We start from the raw sequence: 17,960 nt of genomic DNA, 5'->3' as shown, positions 1-17,960 counted from the left end.
AACAGTTATAATGTTGCACAACCTGAGCCACTTTAGCGAGTATTTACATATGATGATTTCATTTTTAAGATGAAATGCAGCAAAATGTGTTTATTACATTATACAGATAAAATGTTAACTTCATTTAAATAATCTATATTGTTAATAATTAAACATGTGAGGACACGGTATCTCAGCACTAGCAATGAGCCATGTTCACAGATTGTTCCTGCCTCGCGCTGTATTCTTGCTGGGACTGGTGCGACACTGGAAAGATACATGGATGGAATAATTAAACATGTGCTACGAAGATATTTCAATGTTCCTTAAAAGTTTTGAAGAATCAGCGTTCTCAGCTTACAGATGGCTTTACATCTATTACAGAGGTGATTATGTGGAAATTGGGTATTTGGAGAAAAAAAAGGAAGGACATGAATTGGGGGTTAGTACATTTGAAAGAGACAGTACTGCTGCAATAAATAATTTCATCGAAAGTAGCTCACGGCACAGCAAACATCTTGCGTGAGGCAGGAAAAATCTCTGGACGAGTTGCCAGCTTGTCACTATCACTGCGCCACCGTGTTCCTATGTTTAATAACATGCTTTAATTCCTATCATCATGAAAATGATATCAAGTATACATCTCAGTATTTTAATTATTCAGAGAGCTGTAATATCACAAATGTAATGGATTCTGTGTCCTTTCAGAGGAAGAGAAAGCCCGTTTAAGAAGCACATAGTGATTCACTCACATAGAGCACATAGAAGAACACATACAAAACAAAGCATTTAATGTGCTATTTTAGTTACGATGGGATACTGAGAAACTAGTAAATTAAACAATTTTAAGATGAAGTTTATGGTGTTCTACTTTAATGACAAAATAAACTACATGATTAAAGTGGAAATTTCGAGATTAAAGTTCCATGCTTTTTTTTCCACTGTGTGTCTATTTTTTTTCTTTTCTCTGTACCCTAATAAGCTTTCATATGACACTCAGACGGTGGGCTATGACTCACCTTTTCACGGCGACTTTGATATGCGACTTCTTTTTTATTTCGGGCATTGTGCGACTTTGTGAACTTGAACTTTCAAATTTCAAAACCTTTTTGACAGCAAGGATCACTTTCTTAGAAGCAAATTTTTCCAGGGACCGGTGGTTTGTGGCGGGTGTTGAGAATTCGGGGTGGGTTCGTAGGGCAGTTTTATACACAATTTACACAATTATACATTAATTTACATTACAGTTACACCCAATGGGAACATCACACTGAAGTGCGACCCGAAGCGCGATTGCTTCACAGTAGAGCTGTGAGCCTGCTGTTGCCCTGGCAACAGATAAACAGTCTTAAACAGACATGGTGATCAAAGTTCGGGATGCTCTTCAGCGTGTTGTCCCGTTGACGGAGGTCCCAAGAGAGTTTAGAAACCTCACATTTTCTTGAATGAGTGCCGCATTAATAGGAATGTTTCTTGAACAAGCATCACTGAACCATATAAAAACTGTCTTCAAATGCATCAGTTCGCATACGTTTGCAACCCAAGATTTGTCTTCTTTTTTTGCATATAACAAAGACATATGCATTGCATTTGTCATTCCAACAGATTGCACATCACAAACATTAACACTGTTATCGTTTTTTCGTGTCTGCCATTTCTATAGGTGGGTGACAATGAGTTAAATTCCAATGGATGTTTTTCAAACGTTGACAAGCAATAAGCAAAAGGTATCAATAAAAAAGTACAAGGAAAGTTCGAAAAAAGAATTTTTTTTTACGATGTTTCTGTTTGGGGATTGTTGTGCAAATGTGCACAACTGAGCTGCGACCACAGATCTAACTGCTCTGTGGATGATTCATTCAAGCATTTCAAGGTCACTTTGTTGTAATGAAAGTATCTGCTGAATGTACTTCATAGTAACAAGATTTCTATAGACTCGTGTCATATGGGGAAACTGTCGGGACCATAAAAATACTTTGCTGTAATACTCTCTCACCTCAGTCTCTCTCTCCTTTCTCTGCGCTGCTGCAAAGCCCCGCCCGCCAAGCATTCTGAAAAGTCTGAGTGAGTCTCCGCTGTCAGCAGTTCTCTCGCGGCCCGGCTGTCAGATAGCTGCAGCCTGGTAGTGGGATGTGGACTGGGGGTTGGGGACCCCTGCTCTACGTCACTCGATCAACTTCCTTTTGTTGTTTATACCACTGTTTAAACCAACAAATAATAAGTTTTTCTTGCCTCTACTTGGTATTCGCTGAAATTCTTCTATTTTCCCCCGTGCTTTTGCCATTGCCTTTTCACAGAATGCTGAGCTTAAGGGCTATTTACATTGATTTGCATATTCAAAGAGCCGTAATTCTGGGAGGAGTTGGGGAGTGGCAGCAGGCGCGTGCATGTGTGTTACTTTTCACACTGACCAGGATTTATGGAGCGGAAGAACGTGGAAGTTGGCAAACACACAGATTTATGCATCTGGATTTTTTTGTGTGTACAAACATTTCCACTTTTGTCCATGTGCCATGTTTTAGTGTGATTTCTATGCACGGCATTATGCATGAGACCCCAGGTCAATTTCTTTTACCAATGTATTTTGTGCTCTTGTTAGATTAGTAATGAACTGTATGATCATGTATTCAGTGAAGATTATTTCAGTAAATGGCTGGATGATTCATTGATGGAGGTAACAAAAACAGTTTATGTATAATTTGTTCCTTGTATTGCTTTAATATGAGAGTGAAATGGTGGTACTGATTCAGCATCCTGGGCTCTCATTGCAGACCAGTGACATTCTGTGAGTAGTGGGCATGTTTTCCCTGTGTCTGGGTGGATTTACCACCATGTACTCTGGTTTTCTTTACACATTCCTAGGTGTTCATGCTATGTAAACTGAAAACTCTGAATTGGCCCTGTGTGAGTATGTAATTTTGGGCACCATGGTGAATTGGTGCCCTGTCCAGAACTGGTCACCACCTTTCATCCAATGCTGCAGAGATAGGCTCCAGCTCGCCATGACCCTGAAGTGGATTAAGCAGGTTGGAGAGTGATTTTTTTTTTTTTGATATTGTGTTCTAAACATGCACATCAAGCAAAAGCTTCTTGCTGTACCAATGTCAAACATTGTAACTTCTTACTTCCATCCATCCATCCATTATCCAACCCGCTATATCCTAACTACAGGGTCACGGGGGTCTGCTGGAGCCAATCCCAGCCAACACAGGGCGCAAGGCAGGAAACAAACCCTGGGCAGGGTGCCCGCCCACCACAGGGAACTCCATACTTATATTTCAATAAAATGAAAGGGTCTAGTGAGATTTATATATTTGTAAATGATTTTGATAATATCAGGGATCACCTCTGAGCCCCTTCTTATTTGCAATGGTGATGGATGGGTTGACAGACGAGATTAGATAGGAGTCCCCTTGGACTATGATGTTTGCTGATAACATTGTGATCTGTAGCGAGAGTAGGGAGCAGATGAAGGAGACCCTGAAGAGGTGGAGATATGCTCTAGAGAGGAGAGAAATGAAGATCTGTAGGAACAAGACAGAATACATGTGTGTAAATGAGAGGGAGGTCAGTGGAATGGTGACGATGTAGAGACTAGAGTTGGCAAAGGTGGATGAGCTTAAGTGATTGGGATCAATAGCACAGAGTAATGGGAAGTATGGAAGAGAGGTGAAAAAGAGAGTGCAGGCAGGGTGGAATGGGTGGAGAAGAGTGTCGGGAGTGATTTGTGACAGACAGGAATCAACAAGAATGAAAGGGAAGATCTACAGGATGGTAGTGAGACCAGCTTTGTTATAAGGGTTGGAGATGGTGGCACTGACCAGAAAGCAGGAGACAGAGCTGGAGGTGGCAGAGTTAAAGATGCTAAGATTTGCATTGGGTGTGACGAGGATGGATAGGATTAGGAAGGAGAATATTAGTGGGTCAAGTCAGGACGGACGGTTTGAAGACAAAGTCATATAGGCGAGATTGTGCTGGTTTCGACATGTGCAAAGGAGAGATGTTGGGTATATTGGGAAAAAGAGGCTAAAGATAGAGCTGCCAGGCAAGAGAAAAAGAGGAAGGTCTAAGCAAAGGTTTATGGATGTGGTGAGAGAGGACATGTAGGTGATGGTGGTACCAGAGCAAGATGCAGAAGACAACGAGATATGGAACAAGATGATCTGCTCTGGCAGCTCCTAATGGGAGCGGCCAAATGAAGAAGAAGATTTTATCGATTTATGATGTGTTTCTAAGCCTATGCTTTGGGATTCCTATCCAGTCTCAACATGTTTGTTTACCTTATTTTCTCTTCCAGGTGTCTCTGGATCCAAGATCATTGATGGATTTGAAGCCGTCCCCCACAGCCGACCCTACATGGCCCAACTAAAGATTACTAAGGGAAACCAGTTATACAATTGCGGAGCGTTCCTCATTCGCCGGAATGTCCTGCTGACAGCTGCCCATTGCCATGGAGAGTAAGTTTCTTAGCAGTGTTATAAAAGAGGCCTTCATGGCTGTCCTTCCTGTCTGGAATATCACAGATCCAGTTTGCTGCCTTTATTGACCAAAAATATAAGTGTAGAGATACTTAAAAGAAAGCCAACAAACAAAATCCAGATAGATAGATAGATAGATAGATAGATAGATAGATAGATAGATAGATAGATAGATAGATAGATAGATAGATAGATAGATAGATAGATAGATAGATAGATAGATAGATAGATACTTTATTAATCCCAAGGGGAAATTCACATACTCCAGCAGCAGAAAAATATGCATCCTCTGTAGGCATGCCAAAATGGTTTTCTGTCGCTCACTTTCAGTTGCTCACCACCAGTTTTGGGGAATGTTACTTTTAACAGTAACTCACTTATGTTAGGCATTACTTCCAAAAAAGAAAGTTACTAAATATTTTACATAGTTACTTCTTATAAAATGTAATGTGCTACAAACAGCGCATTCCTTTTGCACTACATTTTCTTACTTTTACTTTGTCATATATGAAATATATCGAAAGTATTGTAATCGTTCAAAAGTTTGATTTCGAGATTTTGATGAATCTTGATATTTTAGACCTCCCTAAGTCTGAAAATACCATTTTTGGAATTATGTCTGTGTGTCTGTGTGCGTGTGGGTGTGTGTGTGTGTATGTAAACACAATAACTTGAGTACGCTTTCAGTTAGGTCAACCAAATTTTACATAAAAGTATTAGGTACAAAACGTAGATTTCTATCAACTTTTCAAGTATTTCCGCTAACCAGCAGTTCACATGCAATACAACCTCAGAGGCCAAGCGCCATTCCTTAGGGTGTGTTTCAGGATAAAACCTCCAAGGCTAGGCAGCCTAACTTCACATGTGTTACATTTCGTTCAAGGCCTAACTATTAAAAGAAAACTCACCATTTTTGAATATTCTGACTGAGAATGAAACAGCCATCATCAAATTATACGAAACCAGCAGTAAGTATGTACATATTCAAACTAAAGAGCTGCCAGTCATTTTTCAACATTTTTTTATGTTCACATTAAGTATATCAGGATCACAAATACCAAACCTCAACTTTATTTTTTATTTTTACTTGAGCAGAAAGACTTCAAACACAATAACCTTCTGGCCACTGTTATGTAATATTATGAAATTAAGGACTATTTGCCTGACTTGCCTATATTTTGAAAAATATTTAGTATGGTAAATCTTTGCGCTCAAGTAAAAAAAATAAGTTGGAGACTGGGTATTTGTCAACCTGTACTACATAATGTGAACATAAAAATGTTTTGATAAATGACCTGGCTGTTCTTTTATTTGAATCTTTTCAGAACGTGTTTCCAGTGTGGGCCCACAGAGAAAAAGGGTTATACCTTTTAAAACTTGTGATATGATTTACAATGTATTAATTCACAAACTCAAAAGTATATGCAGTAACAGACTTATGTAATTACAAATGTTTGGTGGGTAATGGGTAAGAACACTGACTTGCATTCTGGGAGATTTCTCTAGAATCTACCATATTGACCATTGAGTCCAGTTTCCTTTAATTCTGCTGTATAGCCCAAGGTATTCTGGCAATCTTGTTGTGCCCCACACTAATCTACACTCCATGGGTGACAAGGCCTTCAGCTGTATAGCGCCCAGACTCTGGAATGACCTTCCGAAATTAATCAGATCAGATCAGCTGACTCCATGAATTATTTTAAAAAACAACTCAAAACTCATCTGTTCAGGAAGGCTTTTAGCTCTACTTGACTTTATTACCCTTCTTTCAGTTTACTTCTCTGTCAACATGCTCATGTAACCTGTGTGTGTGTGCGAGACCATCAATTATGTTGTCTGTTAGGCTTTTTTTTCTCTGAATTCACCGTCGTAATCTTCTTTATTTATTTATCTGGTTTGTACAATCCTATATACTGTATACCCTGCCGTTCTTTCTTATATTCTGTAAGTGCATTGAGCATGGGAAAGGCGCTATAAAAATAAAATGTATTATTATTATAGTTATTAAGTCATTTGACCTTAAATTCTGCTGTATAGCCCAAGGCAAGTCATTTGACCATTCTGAAAACAAAGACTGCAGTACAGTTATGTAGATAGATAGATAGATAGATAGATAGATAGATAGATAGATAGATAGATAGATAGATAGATAGATAGATAGATAGATAGATAGATAGATAGATAGATAGATAGATACTTTATTAATCCCAGAGGGTAATTCACATACTCCAGCAGCAAAAAATATTAAATTAAAGAGTAATAAAAAATGCAGGTAAAAAACAGACAATAACTTGAATAATGTTCAACGTTTACCCCCTCTGGTGGAATTGAAGAGTCGCATAGTTTGGGGGAGGAATGATCTTCTCAGTCTGTCAGTGGAGCAGGACAGTGACAGCAGTCTGTCGCTGAAACTGCTCCTCTGTCTGGAGATGACACTGTTTAATGGATTTAGTGGATTCTCCATAATTGATAGGAGCCTGCTGAGTACCCGTTGCTCTGCTACGGATGTCAAACCGTCCAGCTCTATGCCAACAATAGAGCCTGCCTTCCTCACCAGTTTGTCCAGGCGTGAGGCATCCTTCTTCTTAATGCTGCCTCCCCAGCACACCACCGTGTGGAAGAGGGCACTCGCCACAACCATCTGATAGAACATCTGCAGCATCTTACTGCAGATGTTGAAGGATGCCAGTCTTCTAAGGAAGTACAGGCGGCTCTGTCCTTTCTTGCACAGAGAATCAGTATTGGCAGTCCAGTCCAATTTATCGTCCAGCTGCACTCCCAGGTATTTATAGGTCTGCACCCTCTGCACACAGTCACCTCTGATGACCACAGGGTCCATGAGGGGCCTGGGTCTCCTAAAATCCACCACCAGTTCCTTGGTTTTGCTGGTGTTCAGTTGTAGGTGGTTTAAGTCGCACCATTTAACAAAGTCCTTGATGAGGTTTCTATACTCCTCCTCCTGCCCACTCCTGATGCAGCCCACGATAGCCGTGTCGTCAGCAAACTTTTGCACGTGGCAGGACTCCGAGTTATATTGGAAGTCTGATGTATATAGGCTGAACAGGACCGGAGAAAGTACAGTCCCCTGCGGCGCTCCTGTGTTGCTGACCACAATGTCAGATCTGCAATTCCCGAGACGCACATACTGAGGTCTGTTTGTAAGATAGTCCACGATCCATGCCACCAGGTATGAATCCACTCCCATCTCTGTCAGCTTGTCCCTAAGGAGCAGAGGTTGGATGGTGTTGTAAGCCTTTTCAGATCAATAGTACTCTGATGGAATGTGATGTGGCTCTCTGACTCCTGGGAATGTGCAGCTGATGTAATAAACTTGACGTTGATGTCAGAAAATATTTAAAGGGGTTCAACAGAGGTGTTGAGTAATCAAACAGTTCCAAAAGCAAAAACTGATCTTCTGAGAAAGAGTTGGCTCTCTTGAGAATTGTTTCAGAGGTTTATCATTTTTTCCATCAGATGAAACAATTTCTCTTACTCATTGATGTTTAGATAATTTTATTGCTGATGCATTTCCTAGGACAGGCCTGCTCTCTCAGGTCATTTATGACAGGTAAATTAATACAAATATTCTCCTGTCCACACTTTCCTCAGTACTCTACAAACACCATTTCAGTTTCAAGCTTATATCTTAGTTCTGTTTCTTTAAGTTTATGTTTTTCTCCCAAAGATTCTACTGTTACATCTGATTTTAGCAGAGTGTTAGGAATGCTTAATTAACATGCTAGCTTGTCTTACATTATCTATGTATCAATGTAAAACTAACATTCTGCTTGTAAAATAGTTTTGGAGATTTGGGGCTCCAGCCACAGCCTCCTCATTTATTGCTTTAAGGCACATAGAAGAGAAATTTGTTAAAATGTTACCCTCTTGTGGTGAAGAAGAGAATGGCCTCTTTTTCCCTTTGAGTGACAACCTGTTCACGTCTTATCGTCACTTTTATTCTCATTGGGAGGAAGAGGCAGAGTCAGAGCTGGAATTGGGGCAGAAGTGATGAGGACCTTTTTCCACTTGGAAAACAAAGACTGTGAGACTGTCTCGTAGAACATTTAGGTGGGACTCAAGTAATGGTTCCATCCCTTCCTAAGTCCATCTCTGGGATGAATTGATCCTGGTAGCAGGGGGCAGAAGTCAAGAACCACTCCTGGAAAGGGTACCAGCCCACTTCTTGGCACACATATGCACATATATTTAATTTACAGTTGTTAATTTAGCGAGGAAGAGAAAGAATGTACTAGGAGAAAAACTACAAAGACACACAGAGGATGTGCTCAGTTCATAGAGAAAGTAACCAGAACAGAAAATTGGCCGGAGATTCTGGAGCTGTGAAGCAACAGCCTGGACCACAGTGATACCCACTTTGAAATTATCTTTTAGTGATTACAGAAAGTAAGAGTTTGTCTCTGTGGAAATTGACATATTGACAATGCTTTTAATTGTACATCTTTCCTACTTGTTATTTAACAGTAGATGCCTTGCTTTATTTTGCAATTAAGAAAAAGATACCAATGGGTTTGGGAGGGCATATCTGGAGGTGGCCTGATGAAGAGCTCTTCATAGGGAGATCACTTGGTTCAGGATCTCTGTTGGTGGCTGAAGTAATTTCTCCTATTTTGTTCATCCTTTCACCATTCTCAACCATAGGAACATCATGGCACAACTGGGTGGTCACAACCGTGACAGGAATGAAGCTTCCAGGCAAGAAATAGCTGTGAAGAAGATGATCCCCCATGAAAACTATGATCGTCAGAATGCCAAAAATGATATCATGTTGCTGCAGGTGAGCATCCCATCAAATATTGAGGTGTTAGCAGAACCCCACTTGCTTTCCATGATACACCATACCATACCATACCATTTTTATTTGTTAAGCGCTTAAAAACACAGCATTACAACTGACCGAAGCGCTGTACAGTTAAAACAAGCAAGACTAAAAGCAAAATATTAAAAAAAACAAACATTAAGAGAGAATTAAAACAGAGACACTAAAAAAAAAACAGGTCAGGGGACCCAATAAAACAGAGAAATAGCAAAAAGCAAGTGGGAATAAGACAGGTTAAGAATTAAAAGCCAATGTGAAGAAGTGCGTTTTTAGGTGTGATTTGAATGTGGTGACTGAAGTGGCTTGCCTAACCACTAAAGGTAAGGAGTTCCAGAGCTTGGGTGCACAGACAGACTTGTGATACACCACTTGGACATTTCCTCTATTACATTTTCTTCTCCTTTATAACTTAAAAACTTTAAATAATGTACTGTTTGGCAGGTGCACGTATATATCAAATTAATCATACATGAAAGTTCCTCTCTGTTGAAAGGCACTATAAATAACAGTATATCATGTTGCCACACCTTTACAATGGTTTTACAGGTTTTATAGGGACATTATTGTCACAGGGTACAGTGACATTCTTACTTACATGTGCTAATCAACACTAAAGCTGTCCCCACTCATCATGTTGCCATGAGAGGTGAGATTTGCCTCAAAACTTTAGTTTACGTAGTCACTGTGAGACTGGCATTGTTCTATCTTGAAAGCTGATGGGGAACCAGAGGTGAGGGCATCTTTACATAGACTTCCTGTCAATTTCTCTGGCAATACTGTGGCAACCATCAAAATGGCAAAATTAGTGAGTAACAATGGCAATTTGGAAAAGACTCAAAATATTTCTAGCTATATAAGAAAACAAAAATAAAATGAAATATTAATATCAAAAATTGATTCTGGGGTTGCACGGTAGACTCAACACTGCTGCCTCGCAGTTGGGAGACCTGGGGACCTGGGTTCGCTTCCCGGGTCCTCCCTGCGTGGAGTTTGCATGTTCTCCCCGTGTCTGTGTGGGTTTCCTCCGGGCGCTCCGATTTCCTCCCACGGTCCAAAGACATGCAGGTTAGGTGGACTGGCGATTCTAAATTGGCCCTAGTGTGTGCTTGGTGCCTGGGATTGGTTCCTGCCTTGTGCCCTGTGTTGGCTGGGATTGGCTCCAGCAGACCCCCGTGACCCTGTGGTTGGATTCAGCGGGTTGGAAAATGGATGGATGGATGGATAGAAAATTGATTCTGTGAATATACACTCAGGCCTTCAGAGATTAGTCTCCAAATGTGAATACAAGCGACTCTGTTCAAAGTAATGATAAACCAAAGTCTCTTATGTCTACTGGGTGCTTAAATAGCTCTGGGGGCATTTTCTCAGTTGCAGCATCAGGAGGACTATTTGAAAGTTGTTAGTTGTACGTTTTATGCCCTGTGGTGACTTGTCTGCTACTTTTAAAGAGTTTGATGATACTTTCACTCCAGAGCAAGAGGTGTCCAAGTCAAGATATGTCCAGCTTAATTACTTCTACAATAGTTAGTTCCGACATATGGACAGAATTTGAGACTTTCCATGACAGATTGCACATAATGTGGCACTATAATGGCCCAGTACAGTTATGTAGATTTATATTTACACGCCTTAGTATTTCACTCTATGTGTGCATAATGTTTCTCTCCACATTATATCTTTTCAATTGCTAGTTTTGGTTTACAACATTTTTATTAATAAAAATATCTTTTCAGTGAATAAAACTTTTTAACGGTAAAATCATTATTAATTTACATATCCTAAGTGAAGATATATATGCAGAGGAGAGATGCTGGGTATATTGGGAGAAGGATGTTAAAGATACAGCTGCTAGGTAACAGGAAAAGAGGAAGGCCTAAGAGAAGGTTTATGGATGTGGTGAGAGAGGACATGCAGGTGATGGGTGTAACATAACAAGATGCAGAAGACAGAAAGATATGGAAGAAGATGATCTGCTGTAGTAACCCCTAACGGGAGCAGCTGAAAGTAGAACAAGAAGAAGATCCTAAGTGAAATTCTATGTATACGTGTACTGTATATATAACGGAGAAATTACATTGAACCCAATGGGGTGTGGAGACTGGCTCGGACACAGACAGGCAGACACACTCATGTCATCCAACACACGTTTATTTACATTATTTACATTGTCCATATTGTGCTCACAAACCCCAAAGACCCCAAAGTCCTGGCCACAACACAATGCCTTCTCGCTCTTCAGGCCGCCTCCTTGCTGTCCTCCCAACATCATCTTTCTTCCTCCCGACTCTTGTCAATGACTGGAGGGAGGTGGCCCCTTTTATACACACCCGGATGTGCTCCAGGTGCTCCCCGGCAATCTTCCACCGGCACTCCCCAGTGTGGCGGAAGTGTCGGCTGTGTACCCGGAAGCACTCCGGTATCCCTTCTTCTCTTCCCCCCAGCACCTCCGGGTGTGACGGAAGCGTTGGGGTCCAGGGTCCCCAAGGCATCAGGGCACCCCCTGGTGGTGGCCACGGGCCCCTACAGGGTAGAACTTCCAAGCTCTGTACCCGTGGCCACCAATACAACCAGGGCGGACACCCCCTCACATTCTGGAGGAGGAATGAGCTCTCCTCCTGTCCTCCTGGGCGTCCCGGCCGGGCATGAACCCCGTCTGGGTGCCACAGGGGTTTATCTCTAAATGTTTATTATTATCAAGGGGGTTCATTTGATTCTAAATGTTTTTTTTAATCTCTAAGGGGATTTATGCTACATTAAATGTCTAAACATTATTTAGCACTTATGTTGCTGTGCACATTTGTCACTCACAGCTTTTTTTGTGTATTGAGTCATTAATTACATATTCTTATACTTAAAGCATAAGCAAGCAACATGACTTGTCCGGGATATCACAATTTGACTCTTTTTTATTTTTCATCTAAACTCTTCCTTGGTAAGTAAAAACATTTATACATCAGTTTGGAAGTGCTTGAGTTCTAGACATCCAGTGTTCAGTGTCCAGTGGTCTCTTTCTGAACTGCCTTTCCTAAGGCGTCTTCCATTTTTTCCCTGTCTTCTTGGAGAGTCAAAGCTGGGAGGCTGTCAAGAGGCAGGGCCTGTTAAAGCCCATTGCGGCACTTCTTGTGTGATTTTGGGCTATACAAAAATAAACTGTATTGTATTGTATTTCTTTGCTGCACTTTTTGAGTACTGGCAGAATGTTGAAGAAGCCATGTAGCTAGTCAAGCAATGTCAGCAGCGAGCTATTGTCCTTGTGGTGCTCAGTGCATGTCCAGAATCATTTTGATGACTGCCGACAAGAGTGGGGCAGTGTATCAATGGGCTAGTGAAGAACACCTGCACTTGAGACATTCAGTATCATATTCAGCATAGTTAAAAGGTGGCTGTAGTCAAGATGTTACAATAATGGTGCCTGTAGTGAGCATAACAATATCATGACTAACCACAGACTAGATTTTCTTTTTTTTTTCTTTCTTAATTATTATACTGCTGACTGTAATTTTTGTTTGGAACAGCTGGAACGGAATGTCAGGTTTACGCCAGAGGTGAAGCCCATCAGTATTTCATCAAATTGTGGAAACCTCTGGCCTGGAATGCACTGCTCTGTGGCAGGATGGGGTCGTACTTTCACTGGTGGAACAGGCAGTAATGTGCTCAGAGAGGCGGAGGTGACCATCCTGGATATCTGCCAGTCTGAACAACTGTTTAACCTGACGGGGAGAGTAATCTGTGCAAGGGGCTCTGGAATCAAGGGGGCTTGTAATGTAGGTGTATCTTGCAGAGTGTGAAAGCCACCTCTACTTTCTTCTTTTTCTTTATGAATGATTCCTGAGTGCTTGAAAAGGGGCAGAGCCAACAACTGTTCTCAATCTTGTTTCTTTTAGGGAGATTCAGGAGGCCCGCTTGTCTGTAGAAACAGATGGAATGATCGTGTAGCTGTGGGCATCGTGTCTTTTCGGAATACTAACCAATGTGAAGATCCTGCCCGTGAGGATGTCTACACTAATGTGTGCATGTACTGGAGATGGATTAACAGGAAATTCAAAACTATTGCTGCTGAGTGATCTGAAGATGAGCTATTTAGGGACAATATGTCCTCATCTGTCACCCTGCAAGCACTGAAGAGAGAAAGAGAAGGAGAAAGAAAGAGCGCACTATGGGCTAAAGGTGGTGCTCTCTAGCAGCAGAGGGCACTAACAGTCCTAATCGCTTTCTAGCTTCAATAAAGTTAGTTGTCTAACAAAAGTAGCTTCTGTGTTCTCTGCCTCTGTAGGGACGTTAAATGTTTTGTGTAAGCTCTGAATTTATATCCTTCTCAACCATAATTCATCCGGGAGATGAATGATAGGTAAATGCTGATCTAGAGGACCTGAAGCTCTGCCTGGAATAAAAAGCCAGAGGGTGGTCCTGCAGTTGAATGTCATGGCATTTTATACACTGTAACTGTATATAAAGGGGACAAGGTGCATATCTAAACACTCAAACACAATATTTAACCAAATGTATAGATAATAAATAATAAATACATTTACACTAGAGAATCTGGCTAAACATGACAGAGGAGTTTGCTCCTATAATTAGTACATGTAAGTAAGAATTTTGCTGTACTCAATACATTTGACAATAATGACCATATAACTGATAATCATATCTTAATAATGACAATAACGATGAGTGGAGCAGTCACCTGGGCAAATGACACTGTATAACATACACAGAGAGACCAGAAAGAACTCAGCTGGAATAGAGGTGTGGTATAGCGGGCCCATGGTTCAGAAGAAAAGTCCAGTTTTTAAATAATCGCCGCACTCGTGGCTTATAGAGGTGGTGTGGTAGTCTGGCTGGAGCGGTTCTTGGATGCTGCGTGAGGTGGCTGTTTCCTCGCTTATGTGCACAGTTGAGGAATCATCTGCATCCGTAATTGAAGCCAGGAACTGCTAATCGCCACACCTGAGCCACGTCCCTGTGGTATAGCGGGTCCCCAGCTCCCATTCTAAGGCCAGTTTTTAAAATACATAATCACCACGCTCGCGGCTGAGCGAGGGGTCATGGTGGATGTATGGCTGAAGTGGTTCCCAGGCCGATTCGCGGTGTGGGCATTTCTCACCTAAGTGCACAGGTGAGAGACCGCCCGCATCCGTGATTGTTCCTGGGGCTGCTAATTTGCCGCAGCTGCTATGCCCTCTCGATATATAGAAGCGCGAGTCGGCTAGAGGAGAAGAGATGAAAAAGGAGAAAAAAAAGAAAGGAGAGAGAAGAAACGAATGTTGTAGGTGAAAACAGGACGCAGGGGAGAGAGAGAGAGAGAGAGCCGGTGCGGGAGAGCGAGTGAGCGAGCGAGTGCAGGCTCGCATGCAGCTGTACGGGAAACCTGGGTGTTGGGCCGACACCCAGGAGTAGTAGTAGTGGTCGCTCCCGTTGAGTGATCATGTAGCAGGAGTGACCAGTGAAGAAGGACGACTGGCCGCGTAAGGCCGGGAAGGCAACGGGAGTCGGGAGGCTTGGTGGGTGAAGTCCTTGATGTGAGCGTCCTGGTCATCAAGGAAACCAAGTCTTGGGCCTGGGATGAGTGCATGACTGAAGCCAGGATCGGGAGGCCTCTAGACCAGTCGAGCGGAGTGAAGGTCAGCTGCAGAGAGAGCGAAAGGGCCCAAACGAGAGAAGCAGGAGAGACGCTAGGGTAAAAGAAGCACCGGGCTCTGAATTGTATTTTAAAGGACTGCTTCCTGCGTTATTTTAACCTTTTTTTCTATTGTTTTTAACCTCCACGTATTTCACTCACTTTTAATGGATTATTTATTTATTTAAAGACTGTTTGGAAGGCACTGCACTTTAATTTGAACACCTTGTTTTGTTGATTGTTTTAATAAAAGCACTTTGCACTTTTTCACCATCCCCTTGCTATGTTGTTGCCTCACTGCTTAGCTCATCGGTAGCATTACCGACGGTGACGGGTTCAAGGGCTCCCGAACAGTAGATGGGAGCATGGAGTCGAACCTGCATCATCACAGTCCCCATTATATATACTAGGAGCGCGAGTGCAGAGGGGAAAGAAAAAAAAAGGATTGGAGTGAATGGAGGTTAGGAGGAGGAAGACGGGCAAGGCTAAAGTAAAGAGCCAGTGCGAGATAGAGAGAGTGAGCGAGCGAGAGCAGATTCGCTATTGTTTTGCAGGAAGCTGGAAGGAGAGCCCCCCGGAAAGAGTGTTTGGCCGACACTCGGTGGGGCTGAAGGAAGTGGTCGCTCCAGCTGAGCAATCAAGGAGCTGGAATTACCCGGAAGGTGGTTGGCTCACAGCATAAGGCCACAGTAGGCAGCGGGAGTCATGAAGGCTTAGGAGAGTGAACCCCAACGTGAGCGCCCTGGCCATTGGGGAACCTAAGTCTCGATCTGACAGAGCCAGGGACCGAAAGGCAACCAAACGTGAAGAAAGACAGGTGCAGGTAGGACGACTCCCCTGCTGCAAAGCCCAATGGGAGAAGCAGGGGAGCCGCCAAGTAGAAAGAAGGCACCAGGTTTTGTTTTTAAAAGGACTGCTTCCAGCCATTGTTTTAACCTCGGTTTTTAAAGGATCTATTTATTGGATTTTACCCTCCACATCTTCACTGGTTTTTAACGGTTTATTTATTTATTGACATTTTGATTGCACTACACTTTAGACACTGTTTTTGCTTTTGATTGTTTTTAATAAAAGCACATCTGCACTTTGCACCATCCCCTTGCTTCATTGTGTCCTCACTGTGCAGCTCATCTGGCGACATTACCGACAGTGTCAGGTTCAAGAGCTCCCAAAAAGGGAGCATGAAGCGGAACCCGCATTGTCACAAGAGGACCTTTGGAAAAGGGGAGTGTTGAATATTTGACTGGCAGTCAATAAAGCAGGTCACTGAAGCCTGGTGGGCCCATTGCAAAAAGCTGTGTGGAGCCCACAAATTTCTATTATTATTATTATTATTATTATTATTATAATAGGCCACGACTGGCTTGGGGCATTGGAATCACAAGTGAGTGGAGTGCATGAGCAGGCATTTATGTCTGTGTCTTTGGAGGAAATAGTCTCTACATCCTTACCCCAAGATGTGCTGATGCCTGCCTGTGTGGGTAGTGATGGATATCTAAAGCCACCCTCATTTTCTCAATAAAATGCAGAGAGGGGCCCACATCTTCTGTCCCAATCATATGTGTAAATTGGATTGACACACACAGAAGTGATAGCTCATGTGTCAATATTAAGGTTATAATGAAGTTGAAGGTGACACACATGAGTGGATTTCAGGCTCCTTATTGAACAGGAAACAGGGAGTGGAGAAATTACCCCCCGGGGTCTGCGTTTGGACTGTTCAGTTCATTAATGTGCATAAAGAGTACAGATTCAGGTAGAGACAATAAACAAGAGAAGACTGGAGATGAGTGACACTGAATATAATTAATAAATGTGTGAAGATGAAGACTGCCCTCAATACAAAGAAAGAAGTATAATTAGCAGTTAAGTGAGACAATTAATACATGGAGCTAAACAACACGTGGACATATCTAAGAGTCAAGTCAAGCTTTTTTATTGTCATTTCAATCCTATACAGTTATTAAAGTGCATAGTGAAACAAACAATGTTCCTCCGGGTCCACGGTGCAACATATAACACAGGACTACAGAAGAAGCTGAACATTACAGCATAAAGTTCATGTATGAAAGCATGTGGAAACATTGCAGGACAGTGCTAAAACAGACAGTGGTACAAAAAAAAAACAGTCCAGTGCTGACCAGTACATATTTATGTAAAAAGGATACTGGAAGTAGGAAGAAGGTAACAGTAGAATCATAAATATAATAATAAATATAAAGACATGATCTAGTTGAGTGGGAAGGAGTGTGTGTGTTCCCAGTCTAGTCCCTGAGGATTTAGGAGTCTTTTGGCTTGAGGGAAGTAGCTATCACACATTGTAGTGGTAAAGGCCCAAATGCTTAGGCACTTCTTTCCAGACAGCAGGAGAATGAATAGTTTATGTGAGGGGTGCGTCAGATCCTCCATAATGCTGGTGGCTTTGTGGATGCAGCATATGGTGTACATGTCCAGGATGGAGGGATGAGAGATTCTCAGCTGTCCTCACTATCCTCTATAGGGTCTCGAGATCCATGACAGTGCAATTCCAAAAGTAAACAGTGATGCAGCTGCTCAGGATGCTGTTAATAGCCCCTCTATAGAAGGTGGTGAGCATGGGAGGTGGGAAAAGGGATTTCCTCAGCCATCGCAGGAAGTAAAGACACTGCTGGGCTTTCTTGGCTATGGAGCTGATGTTGAGGGACCAGGTGAGGTTCTCTGCTAGGTGAACACCAAGGAATTTGATGCTCCTGATAATCTCCACACTTGAATGTACAGTAGAGAGTGGTCACTTGAAGTTCTCCTTTGTTTTGTTTATGTTCAGAGACAGGTTGTTGCCTTTGCACCAGAGGTCTCTCTATCAAGAACTATAGGATCCAATTGCAGCAGGAGGGATTCAGGCCCAGCAGGCTTAACTTTCCAATCAGATGCAGAGGAATGATTGTGGTGAATGCTGAACTAAACCCTATGAACAATATTCACACGTATGAGTCCTTCTTGTCCAGGTGAGAGGGCCAGATGGAGAGTGGTGACTATGGTATCATCCATTGAACAGTTATGGCAGTAC

At 42.1% G+C, this 17,960-nt stretch overlaps 1 protein-coding gene across 2 annotated transcripts in view; it reads left to right on the top strand.

The window, feature by feature from the left end:
• LOC114662716 (mast cell protease 1A-like) overlaps positions 1-17,960 on the top strand; it is a 44,961-nt gene that overhangs the window by 3,668 nt on the left and 23,333 nt on the right. The window contains exons 2-5 of one of the 2 annotated variants that reach the window (XM_028816348.2): positions 4,277-4,436; positions 9,117-9,252; positions 12,810-13,058; positions 13,179-13,537. In XM_028816348.2, the coding sequence (XP_028672181.2) occupies positions 4,277-4,436; positions 9,117-9,252; positions 12,810-13,058; positions 13,179-13,358 (725 nt within the window). In that variant the 3' untranslated portion in view covers positions 13,359-13,537. Of the gene's footprint in view, positions 1-4,276; positions 4,437-9,116; positions 9,253-12,809; positions 13,059-13,178; positions 13,538-17,960 lie in introns of those variants that run through there. The other variant, XM_051935350.1, reaches the window with a different exon arrangement.

This window comes from Erpetoichthys calabaricus, chromosome 12, assembly GCF_900747795.2.
Source record: "Erpetoichthys calabaricus chromosome 12, fErpCal1.3, whole genome shotgun sequence".
In the NCBI taxonomy this organism is placed as follows: domain Eukaryota; kingdom Metazoa; phylum Chordata; class Cladistia; order Polypteriformes; family Polypteridae; genus Erpetoichthys; species Erpetoichthys calabaricus.
Note: the sequence above shows the minus strand (reverse complement) of the source record. Positions and strands in the feature narration are given on the sequence as shown.